At 36.7% G+C, this 19,773-nt stretch overlaps 1 protein-coding gene across 11 annotated transcripts in view; it reads left to right on the top strand.

The window, feature by feature from the left end:
- Positions 1 to 19,773, top strand: part of LOC124946400 (fat-like cadherin-related tumor suppressor homolog) — a 298,435-nt gene that overhangs the window by 112,055 nt on the left and 166,607 nt on the right. For all 11 annotated transcript variants that reach the window (XM_047487030.1, XM_047487029.1, XM_047487028.1 and 8 more), the window contains 2 exons: positions 5,876 to 6,901; positions 7,184 to 9,891. In XM_047487030.1, the coding sequence (XP_047342986.1) occupies positions 6,003 to 6,901; positions 7,184 to 9,891 (3,607 nt within the window). In that variant the 5' untranslated portion in view covers positions 5,876 to 6,002. The remainder of the gene's footprint in view (positions 1 to 5,875; positions 6,902 to 7,183; positions 9,892 to 19,773) is intronic.

Genomic DNA, 19,773 nt, shown 5'->3' with positions numbered 1-19,773 from the left:
TCTCTATCCTTAAAGCCTCTATGCGCATTACGTCCAACATTGTTAAACTTTGCGCGTTAGAATATGGCTAACTAGCAACGCTCGAACGATGTTATTTCCGGAAAGCGAGCAACGTTAACATCACGAAATTCGTGTTTCTACGACGTCAACGACGAGGACGATGAGGCGATGAGGACGATGAGGCGATGAGAACGATGAGGCGATGAGTAGAACGTGGAAGTTCAAAGATTTTTTTCTACATTTCTTTCCCTCGGTTCTCAATCTTTCTTTTATTTTTTTTTTGTTCTTTCTTCCTTTTCCTTTTCTCTTCTTTTCTTTTTTTAAGCGTTCTTTCTCTCTTTCTCTCTTTTTCTTTCATCGTTTCTTCGTAACAATAAACTTCGTTATTACATGGTAAAAAAAAAAAGAAGGGAATGTCGCTCGGAAAAATACGCCAGGATAAGATCGAAACGCTATCCATTAGAGCGAAGACAGTAAACGATTAAGGTTGAAAATCGTAATCGAAATATTTTATAACGTCGTAATAGTCTCATATATTTTTGGAATTCTTTTTCGATAGTTTCTCTTGGCAATTATAGTTCGATCTATTACAAATAAGAAAATTATTCCTTCAATTTATTGAACTCGTTCGTTAAGAAAAGAAACACGTGTAATAACGAACGATTAAACTTTGTTATTGCAATAAAACAAGAAAATATATTTTAAGTATTTTCCTTCTTCCTTTTATTTATTTATTTTTTTTTTTTTTTTTTTTTTTTCCTTGTATCAATATAAAATTGAGTTACGGCATTTGTACTATATGTTACAGCAATCGTCACAATGATTTATGCATTTGATGCATCATCCATTTAAAAATATATTCACACATTACGGTTTTATTCTGCGTAACATGTGGAAACATTACGCTTTTATTCTACGTAACATGAAGTATAAATTTTCGTGAAATCGATCGGGAAGTGCCGAAGTTACTTCCATTCACGCATTCACTTTCTTACCAATGCATTTACGATTCATGTTCGTTTATCGACTGAAAATGTAAATGCGTGGCTCCATGGATTGCGCCTTCGTTTCAAATCTAACATAAAGAAAAACTTCAAATCGCGTCGGAGCATCTAGCGCTTGGGTGTCTTACGTAAATGATAGAAAGTACGACAGGACGTTTCGCCCATTGGTCCGATAATGCCGTGAGAAATAGACGATCGTCCCACGCAAACTTTACGATACCTTTCGTAAAATTGTCAAGATAAGTAATAGAAAGAGGGAGTGAGAGAGAGAGAGAGAGAGAGAGAGAGAGAGAGAGAGAGAGAGAATGAGTCTCACCTCTTTTACAAACACCCAGTAGATATTAATGTTTCTTTGTGGAATCGCCCTTAAAGCGATATCTCGAACGTAAAAGCTGCGATGGCTCGATCTCAACAATAGATATGGGTGGTAAGCTTTGATAAAGGACCTCTCGTGTCCTCCTCGAGTGTTCTCTTCCAGAAGGTTACAGATAATAACGGGATAGCAAAAGGGGAAAAAGAAAGGCGACCTGCGATGCGTTTCCGCGTTCGATATTCTTCCGCATTCACTATGAAACGTATTCTTATCTTTAATCAGTCTTTACATTCTATATAGATTTTTCTTATTTCTAGAGAACATGGTTCGCTAGAAACGTTTTGTTTCATTTTACAAGGAAAAATCTGTAAATTATATAGAACGTTTAGTAACTAATAAAATAACGAATTAGTCGATGAATGAATTTATGGTCGACGGTATAATAACCACCAGTTAGTATAGAAGGTAAGGGCGAAATAATTGCGGTCTTGGGATGTCTCATTTGCTAGAGAGAAAATTTCTCTCTATCTATTTCTAACTCTAACTTTAGAGCTCTATCTCTAGTTCTGGTTTTACCTTCGTTCCATCCCCCACGAAACGACGTTTTCACGATCTAATTTCCAGGAGAAGCATTTCCGCATAACTGTCACGACGGTGATAAGCGTCGGTGGTTTCGTCTGTGGTGACAGTACCGTCTAGTTCTGGGGAGGTCAAAGTCGGCTTGCGGTTGAACACTCGTATCGTTACAGGGCTCTTTACCAAAGTTATTTAATGATGGCTCCATTAAATATTTCTCTTGATAAATGTCGTTATATGGAGAACGTTTATGATTGTTTTCAACTTAAATGCAATTGCAATTAAAATATAGATATATGATATAGGAAATAATTACACGTTAAAAAACAGTTTTAAAGTATCGACATATTCCATTCACCATTGAAAAATAATCGAAATCTACGTCGTTTTTGTATGTAAAATTTTACTGAAACGATTTTTTTTTTGCCGTCGTGCAAACTCGCAAAAAATTTTCGCGTCTATCATATAATCCCTTCGCGGATGTGTTGGCGGATTTCCTCCGTTATACACCTCACTCGAAATTCTGATATTGTTTCAACATCGTTCGAACGAGATATATAGTACAATAAGCTACAGAATTTCGTGGTTGCCCGTTCGACCATATAATCGCAAAATGCGGTCGAAGCGAACGAAAATATAACGGTAACCGTGGTCGGAATGAAAAATTAAAATATTTTTTTTTTTTCTATTCTCTCCTCACTCCTTCAATCTCTTTCTATTTTACTTTTTCATCTATTGATGGTTTGAGGAAAAATAAAAAGAATATTTCTAAGCACATAATCGTTTAAATAGTACGAATCGAACGGTGCTAGAGGAAGATTACGTAGAACCATTTCGTAATTTTTCTCTTTTTTATTTCGTTTTCATTTTCCTTCTTTTTCTCTAGATTACTATCCGAAAATGAAACGTTTCACGAATATAGAATAGTATTCGAGGTATATACATATATATACATACCTATTGGCCGCTTGTTCCTTGTCTTTATTCCTTTCTCCGTCGTTCTCTTGGCGTTCTACTATCCTCCTACCTACCCTCTGTAACCCTCCTCCGCTTTTCTACCTACGCGGCGTCGCAATTCACACTCAATTTAACCGGCAAAAAGAGTTCCTCCGCCGTGCATTGTTGCGACCTCCGGTACTGTCGAGCTTACCTTCGGGGCTTCCGCTACTCTCCCATCCACCCTCTATCCCTCCAACCCTCTTCTCTTCTCTTCTTTTCTCTTCGTTCTACCTCTCTTTCTTCTTTATTCTTCGTTTTGCTCATGGAAAATGCTCAAAGCTTTTCCGAACTCATCGGCACGAAAGAGCGATAGAGAAAACCGTTCTCGTTGATTTTCCTACGACATTATTGCCGAACCTTCAAAGATTTCTCTCTACTCTACGTTCCTTAGTTTCTTTCAACGTTTCTCTCTTCTCTTTTCTTGTTATGTCTTATACATTTTCCACTTTCTGCCAGCCTTCACAACGTGAAACATTCAAAGATGAAATGCTTTTTCCCCTTCTAACAGTAGTCTCTATCTCGAGAAATTTACAAAAGTTTTCGCTTTATCCAAATTCTTTTATGAAATCTTTTTATGATTATTTTCCCTTTGATTTCCTTTTATTTTGATAAATATAACGTCATACGGAACGAGTTCAAAATCAAAGAAATTTAAATACTAACTTTTGTGTATATATATATATATATATATATATATATATATATGTCAGAAATTAATAACTCAATGTCCTTATAACATTATTAATATAAAATTCTCAATTTGTGTTTTTGCAAATTTCTCAAAAATTTGACTATTTTTGTCGAATCCAAATGAACTTTTGTATAATTCCTCTTTATGATCCAACGGAAAGTTTGATTATTTAACTTGCGGAAACAGTAGCTATAAAACAAATTACAAGGCTTTAAACGAGAGAGAGAGAGAAAGAGAGAGAGAGAGAGAGAGAGAGAGAGGAGAGAGAAAGAAAGAGAAAAGGTCAGTATACGACCCACGTAAAGTACGAAGTGAGAGAGAGAGAGAGAGTAGGAAATTATAAAATTGGTTACACTAGAAATGCATTGATTGAGTGATCTGTGATTTGTGATTTGTGATTTATGATTTATGATCTGTGTTCCCTGTTCCGTGTTCCGTGTTCCGTGTTCTTTCCGAAACAATTGACAATAGAATTCAGCTAGCGGAAAAATGTTTATTTTACATGTCGAATCGTAGAACGTCACATATGATCTGAAATACAATAATTCGAATACTTGATATATTACTTCTAAACAAAAAAAAAAAAAAAAGAAAGAAAAAAGTACAAAAATGTATTTTTTTAATTCGTCATGCTTAACGGGGATATATACTAGTTCTAAATAATTTCTATTCTTCGATCATCAAACTTTATTAAGCATGAACATGGAAGGCGCCAAGCTGGCGCTTGGAATTCTTCGTCTTCGTTTTACCTGGTCGTACCTGTGTCTCGTTTATCGAGCACGTTATTACAGATGAAATTATGGCGGCAGCGGAAATATCAGGATGCAAGGAAAATGCATCGCCGTTTAAATGCTTTTTATTACGTTGCTTTTGAATCACGACGAGCGTGTAATTGGAAAGGTTTACGTCTCCCTTGGCAAAGTGAAAAGGGAAATCGAGGAAGTCTTATCGTTAGGAAGCTCGTACTTTTGTAAAGCTACCGGCGCCTTCTCGCTTTCTCCGTGAAATTATGAAATTCCTTGTCCTTTGTTTTTGCCGTGACGAAGTAATTTCTATCGCACGAAAGTCGTTGACATCAAATATTTGTGAATATGCATTTAACGCTTTGATAATGGAAAAGTTTATGTTAAAATTTCGAAAAGTTCATAGTTCCGTCAAAAATCAAAGAAATTCTTTCAATAATAATTGAAGAAGTATATTTGTCGAAAGAAGGATTGAATTTAGATTTCTCGAAAATAAAGTATCAAATGGGACAATTCGTTGATTCGTTGGAAGCAGAGCGTGAGAACATCTGTGAAAGAGACAGAATGAAGAGGATTAAAACGCGAACGAGAGAAAGAGAGAAAAAGAGAGAAAGTGAGGGTGATTCGGCGGGATCAAAAGATAGGCAGAATCGCAAAATCGCTGTCCGATTCGTGTTTCGTGACGCGGCCTACGTTATCGAAGTTCTGTGACAGAGAAACCGTCACGCTTGGACCGAATGGCAGGGCCGATCAGATTCGTGAGAAATCACAGTTAAGCGACGAACATACGTACATATATACAAGCACAAGCGCCGATCAGTTCTGTCACTCTGTCTGAACGCGTTCGTCAATCCGTAAAACGAAATCCTGGAATTAGTATCTATCGTTCTAACCGAACAATGGACCCATTTTATCGTCTTTCTCTATATCTGCTTCTTTTCGTTTTTTAATGAATCTGGTAGCGTGTTATACACATATCTTTTAATTCCATAAAATTCAAGATTGACCTCGATTATCACCATGATTAATTGCTAATGTTACACATCAAGTCGCGTTATGTATCAAAATTAGCGGATGAATTTATCTGGAAAAAGATTCTTTACGTTTTCTTTATTTTTTAAGACAGGGCAGATTCGAACGACAGATCACGCAACTGAATAATTTATTGTAAGGTGGAATCACATTAAAAAGATCGATAGGTATTTAAAAAGAAAGTACATTTTAATTTTCGTGATATCTAATTCAAAGGTAATATATCTCTATGATTCCTACACTGAACGTACGCGTAACATTTTCATTCATACTTTAAAATCGTCGTCATGATCATTCAAATAGAAGTCGATAGCTATTATCGAAGATAATCCAGATTTTAATTGCTAATTCTCGATCTATTTTTCCGTGCACATGTTTCGTCAATTATTCGATACTATTGTTACAAAAAGGAGAGGAAAAAATAAAATACGAGTCCCTTTATTCTTCTTTGTTTCTTGTAATTGAAGAAAAATATTTGTAAGAACAGATTTTAACTAGAAGATGTTCTTTGTTTCAGGTATCGAAAAAATAAATGATATAAGGAAGACTGAAAGTGGTATCTCGAGGAATCGGAATTCTCTCTTCGTGGAAGCTCGACGTAGACGTCGCCGTAGGAATTCCATCGACGATGAGCTAGCGACACGATGAGGAGGATGAAGGAGCGCGCGCTGCTCGCCTGGCCATGGTTGTGGCTGTGGCTGTTCGCAGCCACGCCAGGTACGCCGTCTTCCGACGCTTCCATCCAGAGCACTCTCTTCCCTATATCATCATCAAACATTGAAGGCGTAGCACCGAAAACGTTATCCTTCTCGACGATCGGTACTACGACAGCGATGACAACGATGCTGTCTTCGTCAACAACGGCAATGATGTCGACAACGACGCAGTTTCCAATTCCGCCGACTATTACGAGCGTCGCAACGACGGCATCGGCACCTTTCACAGCAGAATTGAGTTCCTCGCCAAGGTACAAGTTTGCGTTTACGCGATCTCTCTATAACGTTTCGATTCCTGAGAATTCGATAGGAAAAACATATGTCGTGCCAGAAGAGAAGATGGGAATAAGATTGAACAATCGTGAAAGTGGCCATGTAGAAATACGCTTTCGTATAACGAGTGGTGATCGCGACAAGTTTTTCAAGGCCGAAGAACGCGTTGTCGGTGACTTCTGTTTCCTATTGATTCGGACTCGAACCGGTAACGTCGACGTGCTCAATCGCGAACGTAAGGATCGTTACGTGTTAGAGGTACGTGCGACCTCGACCAAGCGGGACGGTAAGAACAAAGCGATCGTCCTCGAGGCGGACACGACGGTGGTGGTGACGGTTCTCGACACGAACGATCTCAATCCGTTGTTCTATCCGACCGAGTACGAGGCAACCGTCACGGAGGATACGCCTCTGCATCGGAGTATACTCAGGGTAACTGCCGAAGACGCTGATCTTGGCAGGAATGGCGAGATTTACTACAGCTTCGCCCAAGAGAACGACCAGTTTGCTGTTCATCCGGTTAGTGGGGTTATTACGCTCACGAGACCACTCAGGTATGCATAGGAACATTTATTCTATTTATTTATTTTTTTCCTTCTAGTTAAACTTGGACCTAGTATTCCTTTTCAAATATCAAGATTGATGCATAAATCAAATAGTATGCATGCATAATGTAGAAGACAAGTTCTCTCTACCTTATATATTTTCTATCTTTTAGTTAACACTTTCATCAACTTTCTCATTTACAAGCGTTCCTTATCTCTTATCTGTCGAAACGAAAAATGAAATAGCCATCCTTTATATATATAAATATATATATATATATATGTGTTTAGGTACGCCGAGCACGCCATACATGAACTAGTGGTCTTAGCGAAGGATCGTGGAGCACTATTTCGTAACGTGGGTACTATTCGAGCAAGCACAGCAAAAGTCATGATCAGGGTACGACAGGTGAATCTACATGCCCCAGAAATCTATGTTCACCACCTGCCTGACATAGTAGAGCACTCGAACGCGGACATCTATGCTATCGTACGAGTGATCGACCGTGACGAGGGCATACACGGGGAGATCGCGAGCTTGGACATCGTTGGGGGCGACCCGGCCGGACACTTCAGGATACGGCAGGCTGGTCCGACCGAATACAACATCGAAGTTTTGCGTTTGTTGGATAGAGAGACTGCCTTGCAGGGTTACAATCTTACTTTAAGGGCTATGGATCGTGGTATACCACAACGTTTCAGTTACAAATCTGTACCGGTACATTTGGCCGATCTGAATGACAACGCACCAGTCTTTAGTCGGGAAATTTACGAAGAAGCCGTGCCAGAAACCGCTCCAGTCAATACGCCGGTAATCAGATTGAAGGTGACCGATGCTGATGAGGGAAAAAATGCTTTAGTATTTTTAGAGATAGTTGGTGGTAACGAAGGTGGTGAATTTTATGTAAACGCTGAGACAGGAATGCTCTATACTGCAGTTAATCTCGACGCAGAAAAGAAAGCCTTTTATACTCTTACCGTTTCTGCGATCGATCAGGGAAACACAGGTACGAGAAAACAGTCTTCCGCCAAAGTGAAAATCAACGTGATAGATACGAACGACAACGACCCGGTCTTCGAGCAGTCCGAGATGGAAGTCTGGATAGACGAGAATGAAGCAGCTGGTACCTCGGTCGTCAAGGTCACGGCGAAGGATCGTGACTCAGGCGAGAATGCTTACATATCCTACAGCATCGACAACATCAAGAAAGTACCTTTCGAGATCGATCATTTCACGGGGATCGTGAGGACGAAGCAGGTGCTCGACTATGAAACGATGAAGAGGGATTATCTGTTGCACGTGAGAGCAAGTGATTGGGGCTTGCCCTATCGTCGCCAAGCGGAGATGAGCTTACGAGTTAGATTGCGAGACGTCAATGATAATCGTCCTCAGTTCGAGAGAATCGATTGCACCGGGCACGTGCCAAGGTACGTTCCAATCAGCTCCGAGATCATCACCGTTTCCGCGATAGATTTCGACGCGGGTAATATCATCAGTTATCGCATAGTTTCCGGAAATTCTGACGGATGTTTCACTCTCGATTCAGCGACTGGTGTTCTATCGGTCGCCTGTGATCTTTCTGATATAAAAGCGACCGAGAGAATCGTCAACGTCACTGCGACGGATGGTACTCATTTTGCCGACGTGAATCCAGTCCACATGCATCTGGTCAACGCCAAGAGGAATCTTGCCTCTCAAGGAAGAATTCTTTCCGACGAAAGCGGAGCATTCGAGTGCAAAGACACCGGTGTTGCTAGACGTCTGACGGATGCCATTGCTTCGGCAGAAAGAAATAACATGCCGTCTCGGAACGACGAGTATTCTTTGACTCCAAGTCGCTATGGAGAGAACGTCCACGCACCGGAATTTATCGATTTTCCAAACGAAATCAGAACAAACGAATCCGTCAAACTTGGTACTACACTTGCCAAAATAAGAGCGAGGGATCGCGATTTAGATTACAACGGTAAACTCGTCTTTTGTATTTCCAGTGGCGATCGAGATTCCGTTTTCGGGATCGATCCGGACACGGGTGATCTTAACGTCATTGGTTATTTAGATCGAGAAAGAGAAAGTGAATACTTTCTCAATATAAGCGTATACGACTTGGGTAAACCACAAAAGTCAGCGTCAAAAATGTTACCGGTAACAGTTCTGGATGTGAACGACAATGCACCGAAATTCGAAAAATCTCTCGCCAGCTTTCGTATCTCGGAGAACGCTCTGAATGGTACGAATGTTTGGCGTGCGAACGCGACGGATGCTGATCTTGGTGAGAACGCACGTGTGACCTATTATCTCGTTACAGAGACGAACGATTTCAAAGTCGATCCTATTACCGGCGTATTGAGCGTCTTCGGAAAGCTCGATAGAGAAAGACAAGAACTTTACGAACTGAAGATTCGTGCGAAGGACAACGGTGGAAAAGGCACGACCGATTCGCCGCCATTATACTCGGATGCTTTGGTTCGCGTAACCGTCGAAGACGTGAACGACAATGCGCCGAGCTTCGCTTTACCTAATTACAACGCAAAGATTCGCGAGGATGTGCCAATTTGGAGCGTTGTTGCCGTTGTTGATGCTACTGATCCAGATGAAGGAGCTGGTGGTGACATCGAGTATTTCCTTTCAGACGCTATGGAAAGCGAAGGATATTTCAAGGTCGATAAACTCTCCGGTACTGTTAGAACAACACAAAGCTTAGATTTCGAGGAACGGCAAGTACACACTCTCGCTATTGTCGCCAAGGACAGAGGGGAACCTTCGATGTCTTCCGAAACATTGCTCGTCATTGAAGTGGTTGACGTTAACGAGAACCTTCATGCTCCGATCTTCGACGATTTCGTTATCTCTGCGAATGTTTTCGAGAACCAACCGGTTGGTACTCTAGTGACTAGTGTACGTGCCAAGGATGCGGACCCACCTGGTGGTGATTCCAGAATAGGCTACAGCATACGGGCTGGTGATGGCATCGGGATATTCTCAATCGATAATGAAGGTAAATTATTGTAATATTTACATTTCTTGATTGCTTTAAGATAATATGAACGAACGACGCAATTTTATTTCAACTCTTGACGATTTTCCGGAAGAAAAAAAAAAAGAACAAACAACGCGTAAAAGCTATTGTAAATATTTTAACGTTATATTCTCTGATCTAGTGACATTAATTATCCGATAATACGAACGATCGAAAAGTTTTACGCGGCGAGACAATTACAAAGAAGCAATAAAATCGATTTGTTATCCATATCATCTTGTTATGTGTCCACCAAAGTGAAGTAAAACTACAGACGAGGAAGAGCTCTCCATATAGCGATAAATCGTCTCTAGTCAATTAAGGGGGATATTCCAGGACGTATGGAAGTTATAGCCAAGTACGCGACTATCCAGACTGCTTTGCGCTATTTCGTAGAGCGCAGTCTCGAGATGCGCTGCTATTTCTCTCTCTCTCTCTCTCTCTCTCTCTCTCTCTCTCTCTCTCTCTCTCTCTCTCTCTGTTTCTCTTTCTCTTTTTTTTAGATCTCCTCGTGACTTGCCTTTGACACGATCGTTACGATAGTTGGAACGGATACGTCTGGATAACATCCGTCTGTCGGGCGTGTCTTTGAAGCAACGATCAAAGAAAACTTGACCAAGATAACGTTACTTTATTAGCGGCATAACGTTCGAATCGCTTCCGATGTTCCAGGATCGATCGTTTCGATCTTCGACCTTCCTCGACTAGGCAACGATACCACTTTAGATGTTAAAGGGCGATATCTCGAGGAGACCTTTTACCTTTTCCTAAGAATAGTCAAGTTTTAATTGATCGTATTACGATCAAGACGAGAAATGAAAGAAAAAAAAAAAAATATGCCGTGTGGTCTGCTTGAGAATTATTGAAATAAGCGTTAATTGATTAGCTCGTGAAAAGCGATTGGATGAATATATTATCTATCATCGTAATCGGTTATACAGTTGTACAATATTATACGCATAACATAAACTTTTAAATGATACGAAACGAATTTCACTCGTAGATAAGAGCGACCAGGCTTTCTTCATTGTGCTCGCAATTTCGATTCACCGAAGGAAAAAAAAAAAAAAACCAAGGTGACGATGGGAAACCGATGTAGTGCACGCACGGCAACCGAATGAAATTTATTTTCTATTCAGTTACAATGCGCAAAAGAGAAAGAAGAAACTCTCCTCTTTTGGACTCTCGTACCATTGATCGATCGAGGATAACCGAGAGAAAGAGACGACATGAAAGGGAATTAAAAAGTTGAGAAAGCAGAGAAAGAGAGAGAAAGAGAAATAAAAAAAAATAAAAAAGTCAAAGAAGATCTCGTACGGTCGCACTCTTAAACGAGAGAAGTCTGGTGGCAGTGATCCAGAACAACGTTACGGCGACGCGGCCCATTAAATTTCGATGCTACCGAGTCTAATTGAATTACGTGGACAAACAAAATCTTTTCTTTCTCTTTCTTTCTTTCTTTCTTTCTTTCTTTCTTTCTCTTTTTCCTTCTCTTTCTCTCTTTCCAATTTTTTATTCCCCTTTCTCTCGTCTTTTGCTTCTTTTCACCGTGCGACCAGGTCATATGCATTAAATTTCTCTCGCGGTCCATCTTTCATCGCGAAAACGTCTCCCAAGAAACCGTATGTCATTCCGCCTAATGGCTAATCCCCCTCTTCATTTCTGTTGAAGGGTGGGGCACGTTGTTCACTACGACGCATGGAACGATAAGTGCATCGATGATGTCTTCTTGTTTTTATTATTATTATTATTATTATTATTATTATTATTATTATTATTAATAATAATAATAATAATAAGAAAGTTGCATCGTGAAATTCTCAATGCGTCGAATGATCAAGAGAAATTTACTACTACTATCTTTTAGAAAGACGTTAACAAATCGTTTTCCATCGACATAAATAACTGTAAAAAAAAAAAAAAAAAAAAAAAAAAAAAAAAAAAAAAAAAAAATGATATTTTCTTTTTAAGATTTTTCTTTTCAGTTTTTCTCTATAGAGAGAAAATCGAGAAATTTAATCAATAAGTCTTTGAATGACGAAGTAAAACTTTACTCCTATTTGACGAAATTTAGTAATCTACTTTGGCACTATTTAAAGTCAGCTCTTTGAACTTATATCATTGCTTATACATATAAGAAACTATCAGTTATCTAAGCTCTAATATATATATCATCTTATACCGGCCTTCGCAAGATCAACGTAAAAGTGCACTTTACCAAAGTTTCCAACATTACTTACGATCTTCATTCAAGTTGATTAGATTGGCCGTCGCATTAATTAACTCAGTCATATGCGGATGAAACATTTTAACACTAAGCTCGAATATCTTTAATCAAAATGATTTTTATTTAATCCTTTTATTTTTAATAATCGTTAATTCTTACGTACGCGCGAAATTAAAGTTTATATAAGAATACCCTTTAATAAACATCGCAACTTTTTTTTATCATACGATACGTTAGAAAGTCCATTTGATAAAAACGCATCGTTATAAATTATATAATAACATTTTGAGTTTGGTTAACGGTTTAAACTAATACTCTCTCAAAATGATTTCGTATAGAAAAACAACCGAAATCCTATTTTCCGATTGCAAAATTTTCAATGAATGAGAGATAGTTCAACGAATTTAATTAACCCGTACATTGATATCGTACTTGTTTTAAGTTATTCGAGTAAAACGAGTGTCTCTTTTTTATCAACTTCGTACTAATGGCGTGTTCTCTATATAACCGTACTACACTCTTTCTTTCTCTCTCTCTCTCTCTCTCTCTCTTTCTATTTCTCTTTCTCTCTCTCTCTCTCTTTTTCTTTACTTTTTCTATTTCTCGGACTCTTCTTCGAGTCATAAATCGTACGACGGTTGACATTTCGATTCCAGTTGTATATTTCGCACGATAGAATGTACCGGTATGGAGAATGGTGCTGTAAAAAGAGATCGAAAAAATATACATATGTATATATATATATATATATTCGTATTACATAGGCATACATAATATAAATATACATATCTACATGTGCATACGTTGAAACAAAGCTCATATCATCTTCGTTTTAATCACATTCGACGAGTTCTTGTCCGTTCTCCGAAAGCAAGTGTGTCAGTATAATGTCGTACAGACTTCTTGTCCCTTTCTCTCTTTCGTTCTTGTAAGCTTGGAACATATCTATGCATATGAAAATACACGAGTATATGAGTACATCAATATAAGATACACACACATATATATATATATATATATATATATATATATATATATATATATATTTGTATAGTCGATATTTCATTTGTTTCAAATATTTTCTAAATATTTTCTGGATACATTTTGATATCAAAAACATAATGTACTTTCGAAATAATACAAATTCAATTACTCAAATATGATTATTTGATAATATAAATATAAATATTTTTTTCAAAAACAGAAGAAGAAAACAATTTTCTTTCCTATCGTTTAACAATTCATAAAAATCAAAAATAAATAAAGACGATTTGAAGATGATAAAACTTGATAAAATACTATTTAGAAAATCTGAGAAAAGAGAGAGAAAGAGAGAGAGAAAGAGAGAGAGAGAGAGAGAGGTAGGGAAGGAGGGAGAGAGAGGGAGAAGGAAAGAGAGAGAGAGAGAGGGGTTTATATTGATCTTCCGTCCAGCAAAAATAATACATTGTCAGTGGTATGCATATTCAAGCGGCGTAAATATTCATAAGTTGCCGGTGTATTGCCTTTCGTGTCAGGAGCACGCACGAGAAATATAAGCGACGTGGTGGACGATAGTATATAGGTATGTGTATATACCTGAGTTAATGGTGATGCTGGTGATGGTGATGTCTGTACCTGGGGGTGTAACGGTGACGTTGTTGAGATGGTACGCGTTTAATACAACGATATTTTTTTGCCGCACGAGTTACGCACGATTCGTAGATCACGTTCTATGCCGTTAGCTATTGTTCGAGAAGATGTATATCGATGATTTCTTATTCATCATATTTATACTTGTTTTGTTTTTTCTTTTTTCTTTTTTTTTCTTTTTTTTGTTTTTTCCTTTATCGTATCTTATACATAAAAATTTCGTTCAATCTGATATTTTCGTTCGGTTGTCATAAACTAACAAAAATATTAACAAAGATCATCATTCGATGTTTATATTAAAAGGTTAAAGATATAAAACATCGAAATATCTTTGTACCGTGTTATAATGGCAATTCGTAATGGGACAACTTTTTACAACGATGATCTACTTCAAAAAAAAAAAAAAAAAAAAAAAAAAAAAAAAAAAAGACTGCTGAGAATCTATCGTTACAAATTACTCTGAATACCTACCATAAGATTAAAAGAATTATTAGCAGATTTTCTTTTTTCTTTTTTTTTTTTTACGCGGTTATATTAATATAATTCGTATGAAAAAAAAAAAAAGAAAAAAAAACAATATCGCATTAGAGAATGCCATTGATAAGCTTGAAGGATTAAATAACGTGCTGCGAAGAAAAGCCTGCTTCGAATTTTTTCGATGCATTGTGTATAAATATTTCGCCTTCGATAATCTATAGAGGACCAGCAGAACCAACGAGAATGCAAATGCATTTTCCACCCGATTGATCAATATTCGAAGGATACTCAAATAAAATTAAATGAACGTTCAAAATAAAATCAATATAGGCATTGGCCAATTTATCCATACGTTCAATTATTGGCAGTCGTTGTCTCATGTAGAAGCGAGCGAACCTTTCTTTAAATTCATATGAACGTTCGTTCTATGATTATTTGATGTACCGGTTGCAACGATCGTTTAAAATGGAAATAAAATTATAAATAGTATCGAATGAAATAGTCAAAACGAAAAGTGTTAAAAGGTTATAAAGATTTTTTATTAATTTTTTAACTACTTACTATATTTTTCTCATTTTATACTTCCTTTCTCTCTCTCTCTCTCTCTCTCTCTCTCTCTCTTTCTCTTTCTTTTACTGTTACTCTAATTGCTTTAAAAACCCAGCGTAGCTAGTTTTCTGAAATACATATACAAAGGGGAGGAGAGAGAGGGAGAGGCAAGAAGGAAGAGGAAAAGAGAGGGAAGGAAAAGAGGGAATAAGGTCTCCGGCAAACGAGCTAACGTTCGATGCGTTCCAGCGGTTCTGTCCACTTTGTCGCGCGCGACTATCGCGCCAAGCGTTATTCCATTAATAAAGCTTTATATATCGAGCCCTATCCAGAAAGCTCGTTCGAGCTTGAATGTATACGGAACGCAGGAAAGTGCTAACCCTGTCTGCATCAACGTATTTACGTACTTACATCTATCTTGTGTAATTTAAAGAGAATAGAACTTAAAAATTTTTGTTATCTTATGTTACTTTTCATTCTTTGTTCAAATCAAATTTAATCTTTATAATTTATTTAACGTTTTAATTTTTAATTTTGATAAACGTTAAAGCATTAATTTCGTTTCATCGGTTCTTAAGATCTATTCAATTCAAATGTAGTCCAATCGTGAATTCTGATAGTCAGAGAACGCAAAGAATTTTCTTAAACAAAAGGATAGGGGAATGGTTGTTATTCCACGAGGCCCGAGTTTAGGAATGTTAACCTTTGAATCGGGAAATCGTAAAGCAGTCACACTCGCGGATACTTTGGACGGTAAATCAACGGTTGTTTGTATCGCCACACGTGCTCCATAAATCAGTCAGATTTGTATCTTGCGCAAAGTCGACGGAAGGTATGAGAATATTTTATCGGAAGTTTATCGAACGTCTATGACGGACCACGTTCATCCTGTTTAACGAGAATAAAACCTTAAGAAAAGTCATATATGTATATAACTTTAGAATAGTTTATCAGAAAAGGATTTACCTATCGAACGATTGATTTTTCTATATTTATTTAATATACATCGAAAGTGAAGATATTCAATATATTCTTTCGTTTTATTTCAGTTTTTTTTTTTATTTCTACCCCCCCCCCCCTCACCCCCCCCCCATTAAGTGCAGAACAATGGAAATATGTAAAGATTGTTAACCAAAACGATTTTCGATTGATGAAATTAGCTGGGAGAAAACGTAATGAGTTTGCTGAAACGCGATGTCTACCTGCTGACAAATTAGTAGGATGATTAAAAGACCTGCTTCTCTTTTCCCTCCCCATTAAATGCTAAATTAGACAGGTCCGCTTGTCCACGATCGTTGGATGTACGAGATTTACTCGGTTGATGTGTGTGCACAATGGTTATGAACCCCTGCTTAAATATTGTACCAGAATTAACAAGGGCGTGCCACGCTTGAATGAAGCGGGGAAGGCAAGCGAGTATCGGCCAGGTTGCGTACTCTCTCTAATGACACACATACACACGTAAGTATTTGCGTGCATGCGTGCACATGTGAAACACGTAAACGTCTATTCCTTTTGCACAGTTTCGTTAATAGTACCGTAATTGCAAGAAGCTTTAAACAAGATTTTCTTTCATCAAAAGGCTAATGTAATTGGAATGATTTCTAGATGATAACGGAGATCTAACAATTTATAGGAGCCTAAACATTATATAGTAAAATTTAAGTTTTGTCTGGTTCAATAGAAATTGAACTTAAAGAGAATTTCTCTTTCTGACTTTGTAAATCTCAAATTTTTATAGAAAGCAACGCTTTTTACTGCTTTGAATATTTGTTTCGACAATAGAAACGTCAATGGGAAATCTCTTGATGTTTGAAATGTTTGAAATTATTGGAATGCAAAAGTCTATAGGAAAAAATCTATAAAGTAAATAGTTTTTATAATATTGTACAAAGCTTGCAGTAACGTTAACATAACTATGTATGAAATAAACTTCGTATTAATATATCGATGATAGTTTTCAATAGATCGAAGTCGACTTTTGATTCACCTGGGATGACTACAGGATATAACAAGTTTAGGACCATAGCTGAATATCGCATACTAATTTCCTATAACGAAGTTATTTAGATTATACTAGTATTCGCAACATCTCAATTTCTAAAGATCTAAATTCAAATAGAGTTCTAAAGCATCCTATTGCATCGTAAGATTACATGGATTTCTGCTATTTATCGTTCGAACGATGAGCTGACTCCAATTAGGAGTCACGTAACACTCAAAACGACAAGATTTCGAAATGGGAACCAAGATGCTTGTAAAACACGTTTTCGATGAATTCATGTTCCATTTTTTCCTTCTTTTTCATTTTCTCTCCTCTCTTTCTCTCTCTCTCTCTCTCTCTCTCTATCTTTATCGCTCCCACTCTTTCTGTCACAAGTTTTACGTTCTGTAACGCACACCGTTTACGCGTGCCGCGCATACAAATCTATATCATGAATCTCTAATGGAGTTCTACCATCGAAAGAACTCACAAGTACGTTGTAGGTATCATTTAGTAAACGCGACTCCAGATGAAGAAAGAAAAAAAAAGAAAAAAGAAAAAAAGAAAAGAAGTTTTAGCATCTTCCAGCAAGAAAGAGATTAAAAAGAAGATGGCTCTTGGCCTTTTTTTTTATAACTTTGTGGGTTCTAAAAGAGCTTGAAACTTGTCTTCTGATACAGAGTTTTAGCATTATTGTAAACTATGAAAGATACGTGCTTTTATTTTTTAGCACTTGTTAGAACGTTCCGTTTACTTTTTATTTTATCTCCTGTATGTACAAGCGTTCGTCGGTAGTTGCTTTTTTCATTTCAGAAACTCGCGTTTATAATTTCTTTTCTGATGAGTTTTGTATGGATGTACGTTCTCTTTAAGAAACATCTTTTGAAGGTAAACAATCGAATGTTGTTGCTTTTATGCTATAAATAGTAAGATCTAAAGGATGACAATACAATTCGAACATTGGACACATTATAAATCTAATAATAAATTTAATATGAATAAAAAAAAAAAAAAAAAAAAAAAATAGAACGAATTCTTTCTCTCGAATTTTTCTTCCGATTATTTTTTTCTCTTAGCAAAAACCATTTGTATTTATTTTGCGAGTTACTAGACGCTTAGCAGAAGTTGCAAAAACTTTTTTTTAATAAGGTCCGGTGAGACTAAAATTTTTCTTCTTTTGTCACCCTGCCGATTTAGAATTAACTGCGTGTTATTTTTATCGTCATTTCAATAATAAATTTCTAGTAGATTTATAATCATTTTTTATTACTTTCGTGTATTATAATTATAATTCTATAACATCATGATTAATAATATCATGAGATTTTGTTAATAATAGAATATAATTACGGCCAGAAAAAGTTAAATCTCTGAGATAAAGAAAATTTTAGGAAAATTTTAGAAGAGGGATTACGTGCATGCGAAGATTAAAGAAGAGAAAAAAATAAAAAGTACTGCAATTTTTAAATTCTGAATTCATTAAACAAGTTTGTATAAACTAAATTTAAGACAACTTATAATTAAAGAAAAACATTTAGATTTGTGTTAAATCTCATGCAAACATTTGAAGTTACTACTATTAAGTTAGTCATATTCTTTTTTAACGATATCTGTTAATAGATTGAAAGTCTTTCTCTATTTCTTTTTCTTCCTGAGAAAATAGTTAGCCATTTCTGAGTTTGCGAATTCCCTTTGGTCTGATCGTTCCACGTATTATTTACTTAAGTAGAAAAGAAGCTTTCAAAAAGCAGAAGACGCTTTTTCACGAGAAACCAACATACAAACTTTCCTTTTGATTCATATTTTATAAAATAGTGAACTTTTATCTATCCAATGTCTCTTGATATTACGACTTTTACATTTATAAGTAATAAGTATCGTATTAATATAAATTTTAAATATTTCGATGTTCAATTAAAAATATTTAAAAATATTGTTTTAAAATTTACTCAATAGTCATTAAAATTATTCGATGGTATTTCCAAGGATTAGAAAAAAAAAAAAAATAAAAAAAAAAAAAAAAAAAAAAAAAAAAAAAAAAAAAGAAAAAAAGAGCTTCAATTCCATTTAAAATTACTCGAAATAATTGGATATAACGTAAATTCGAAGGGAACTACAAAGCTTTCGAAAATCGTAAAGCGCGTTAAGACGATAAATTTTCTTCTTCTTTCTCAGCTCGTAGAAGACAGGTTCGCGTATCCATAGACGGGCACACGTATGTACACATAAAAGGAGTAAATCGTTCGAGCGTGAATTAAACACGTGGATCTGGAACGTGCTTCGTGGATGCTGTTCAGATTTAACGTACGTTCCGTCGTGTACGCGGAAATGTATGTCTCGATGAGAGTTATGCGCCGTACTGAAACATCGTACGCGCGCGCGTGCACTCAGCTAGGTGCCTAGTTAGAACCCTCGAACGGACTATGGTCTGTCTCTCTGTGCGCTGTGCCGGCGTTCGGTGTGCCTCTGCCCTTCGTTGCTTTTCACTTTGATTTCTGACGTCCATTGAACCGTGGAAAATCTGCTTGTCCGAACCAAACGCCATCGGGTGTCTCACGTGTTCTTCTTTTTGGATATTCGCTCAGGTATTAATAGTTCAATGAATGTACGAGGATTCTCAATGAAAATCGAAATCATAGGATTTTCGAGATCTTTGTAACAAGAGTGATGAATGTCTCTAACGTTATAACGACGCTCTCAATGGAATTCTATTTAGACGGTAAACTCAAACGAAAACTTTTCGTTCGTTATTTTTCTTCATTCTCGAATATTTAAAAGAAATTTAAAATCATTGAAAAAGAAACTAATCGATCCATATAAGTTAATCGATCAATAGAGATATTTTACTTGATAGTTAATAACAACCGTACACTAGGGAACAGGACTCCTAAGTTCATTGATCGATCATAGAATATACATTTCCACACTCTGTAAAAATATTTATTTCATTTTAGCCGTAAGTTAGTTTAACTTCATAACTTCGTATTTCCGG

Source organism: Vespa velutina, chromosome 2, assembly GCF_912470025.1.
Source record: "Vespa velutina chromosome 2, iVesVel2.1, whole genome shotgun sequence".
Taxonomy (NCBI): Eukaryota; Metazoa; Arthropoda; class Insecta; order Hymenoptera; family Vespidae; genus Vespa; species Vespa velutina.
The sequence above is the reverse complement of the archived record's forward strand: the minus strand, read 5'-3'. Positions and strand labels throughout refer to the sequence as shown.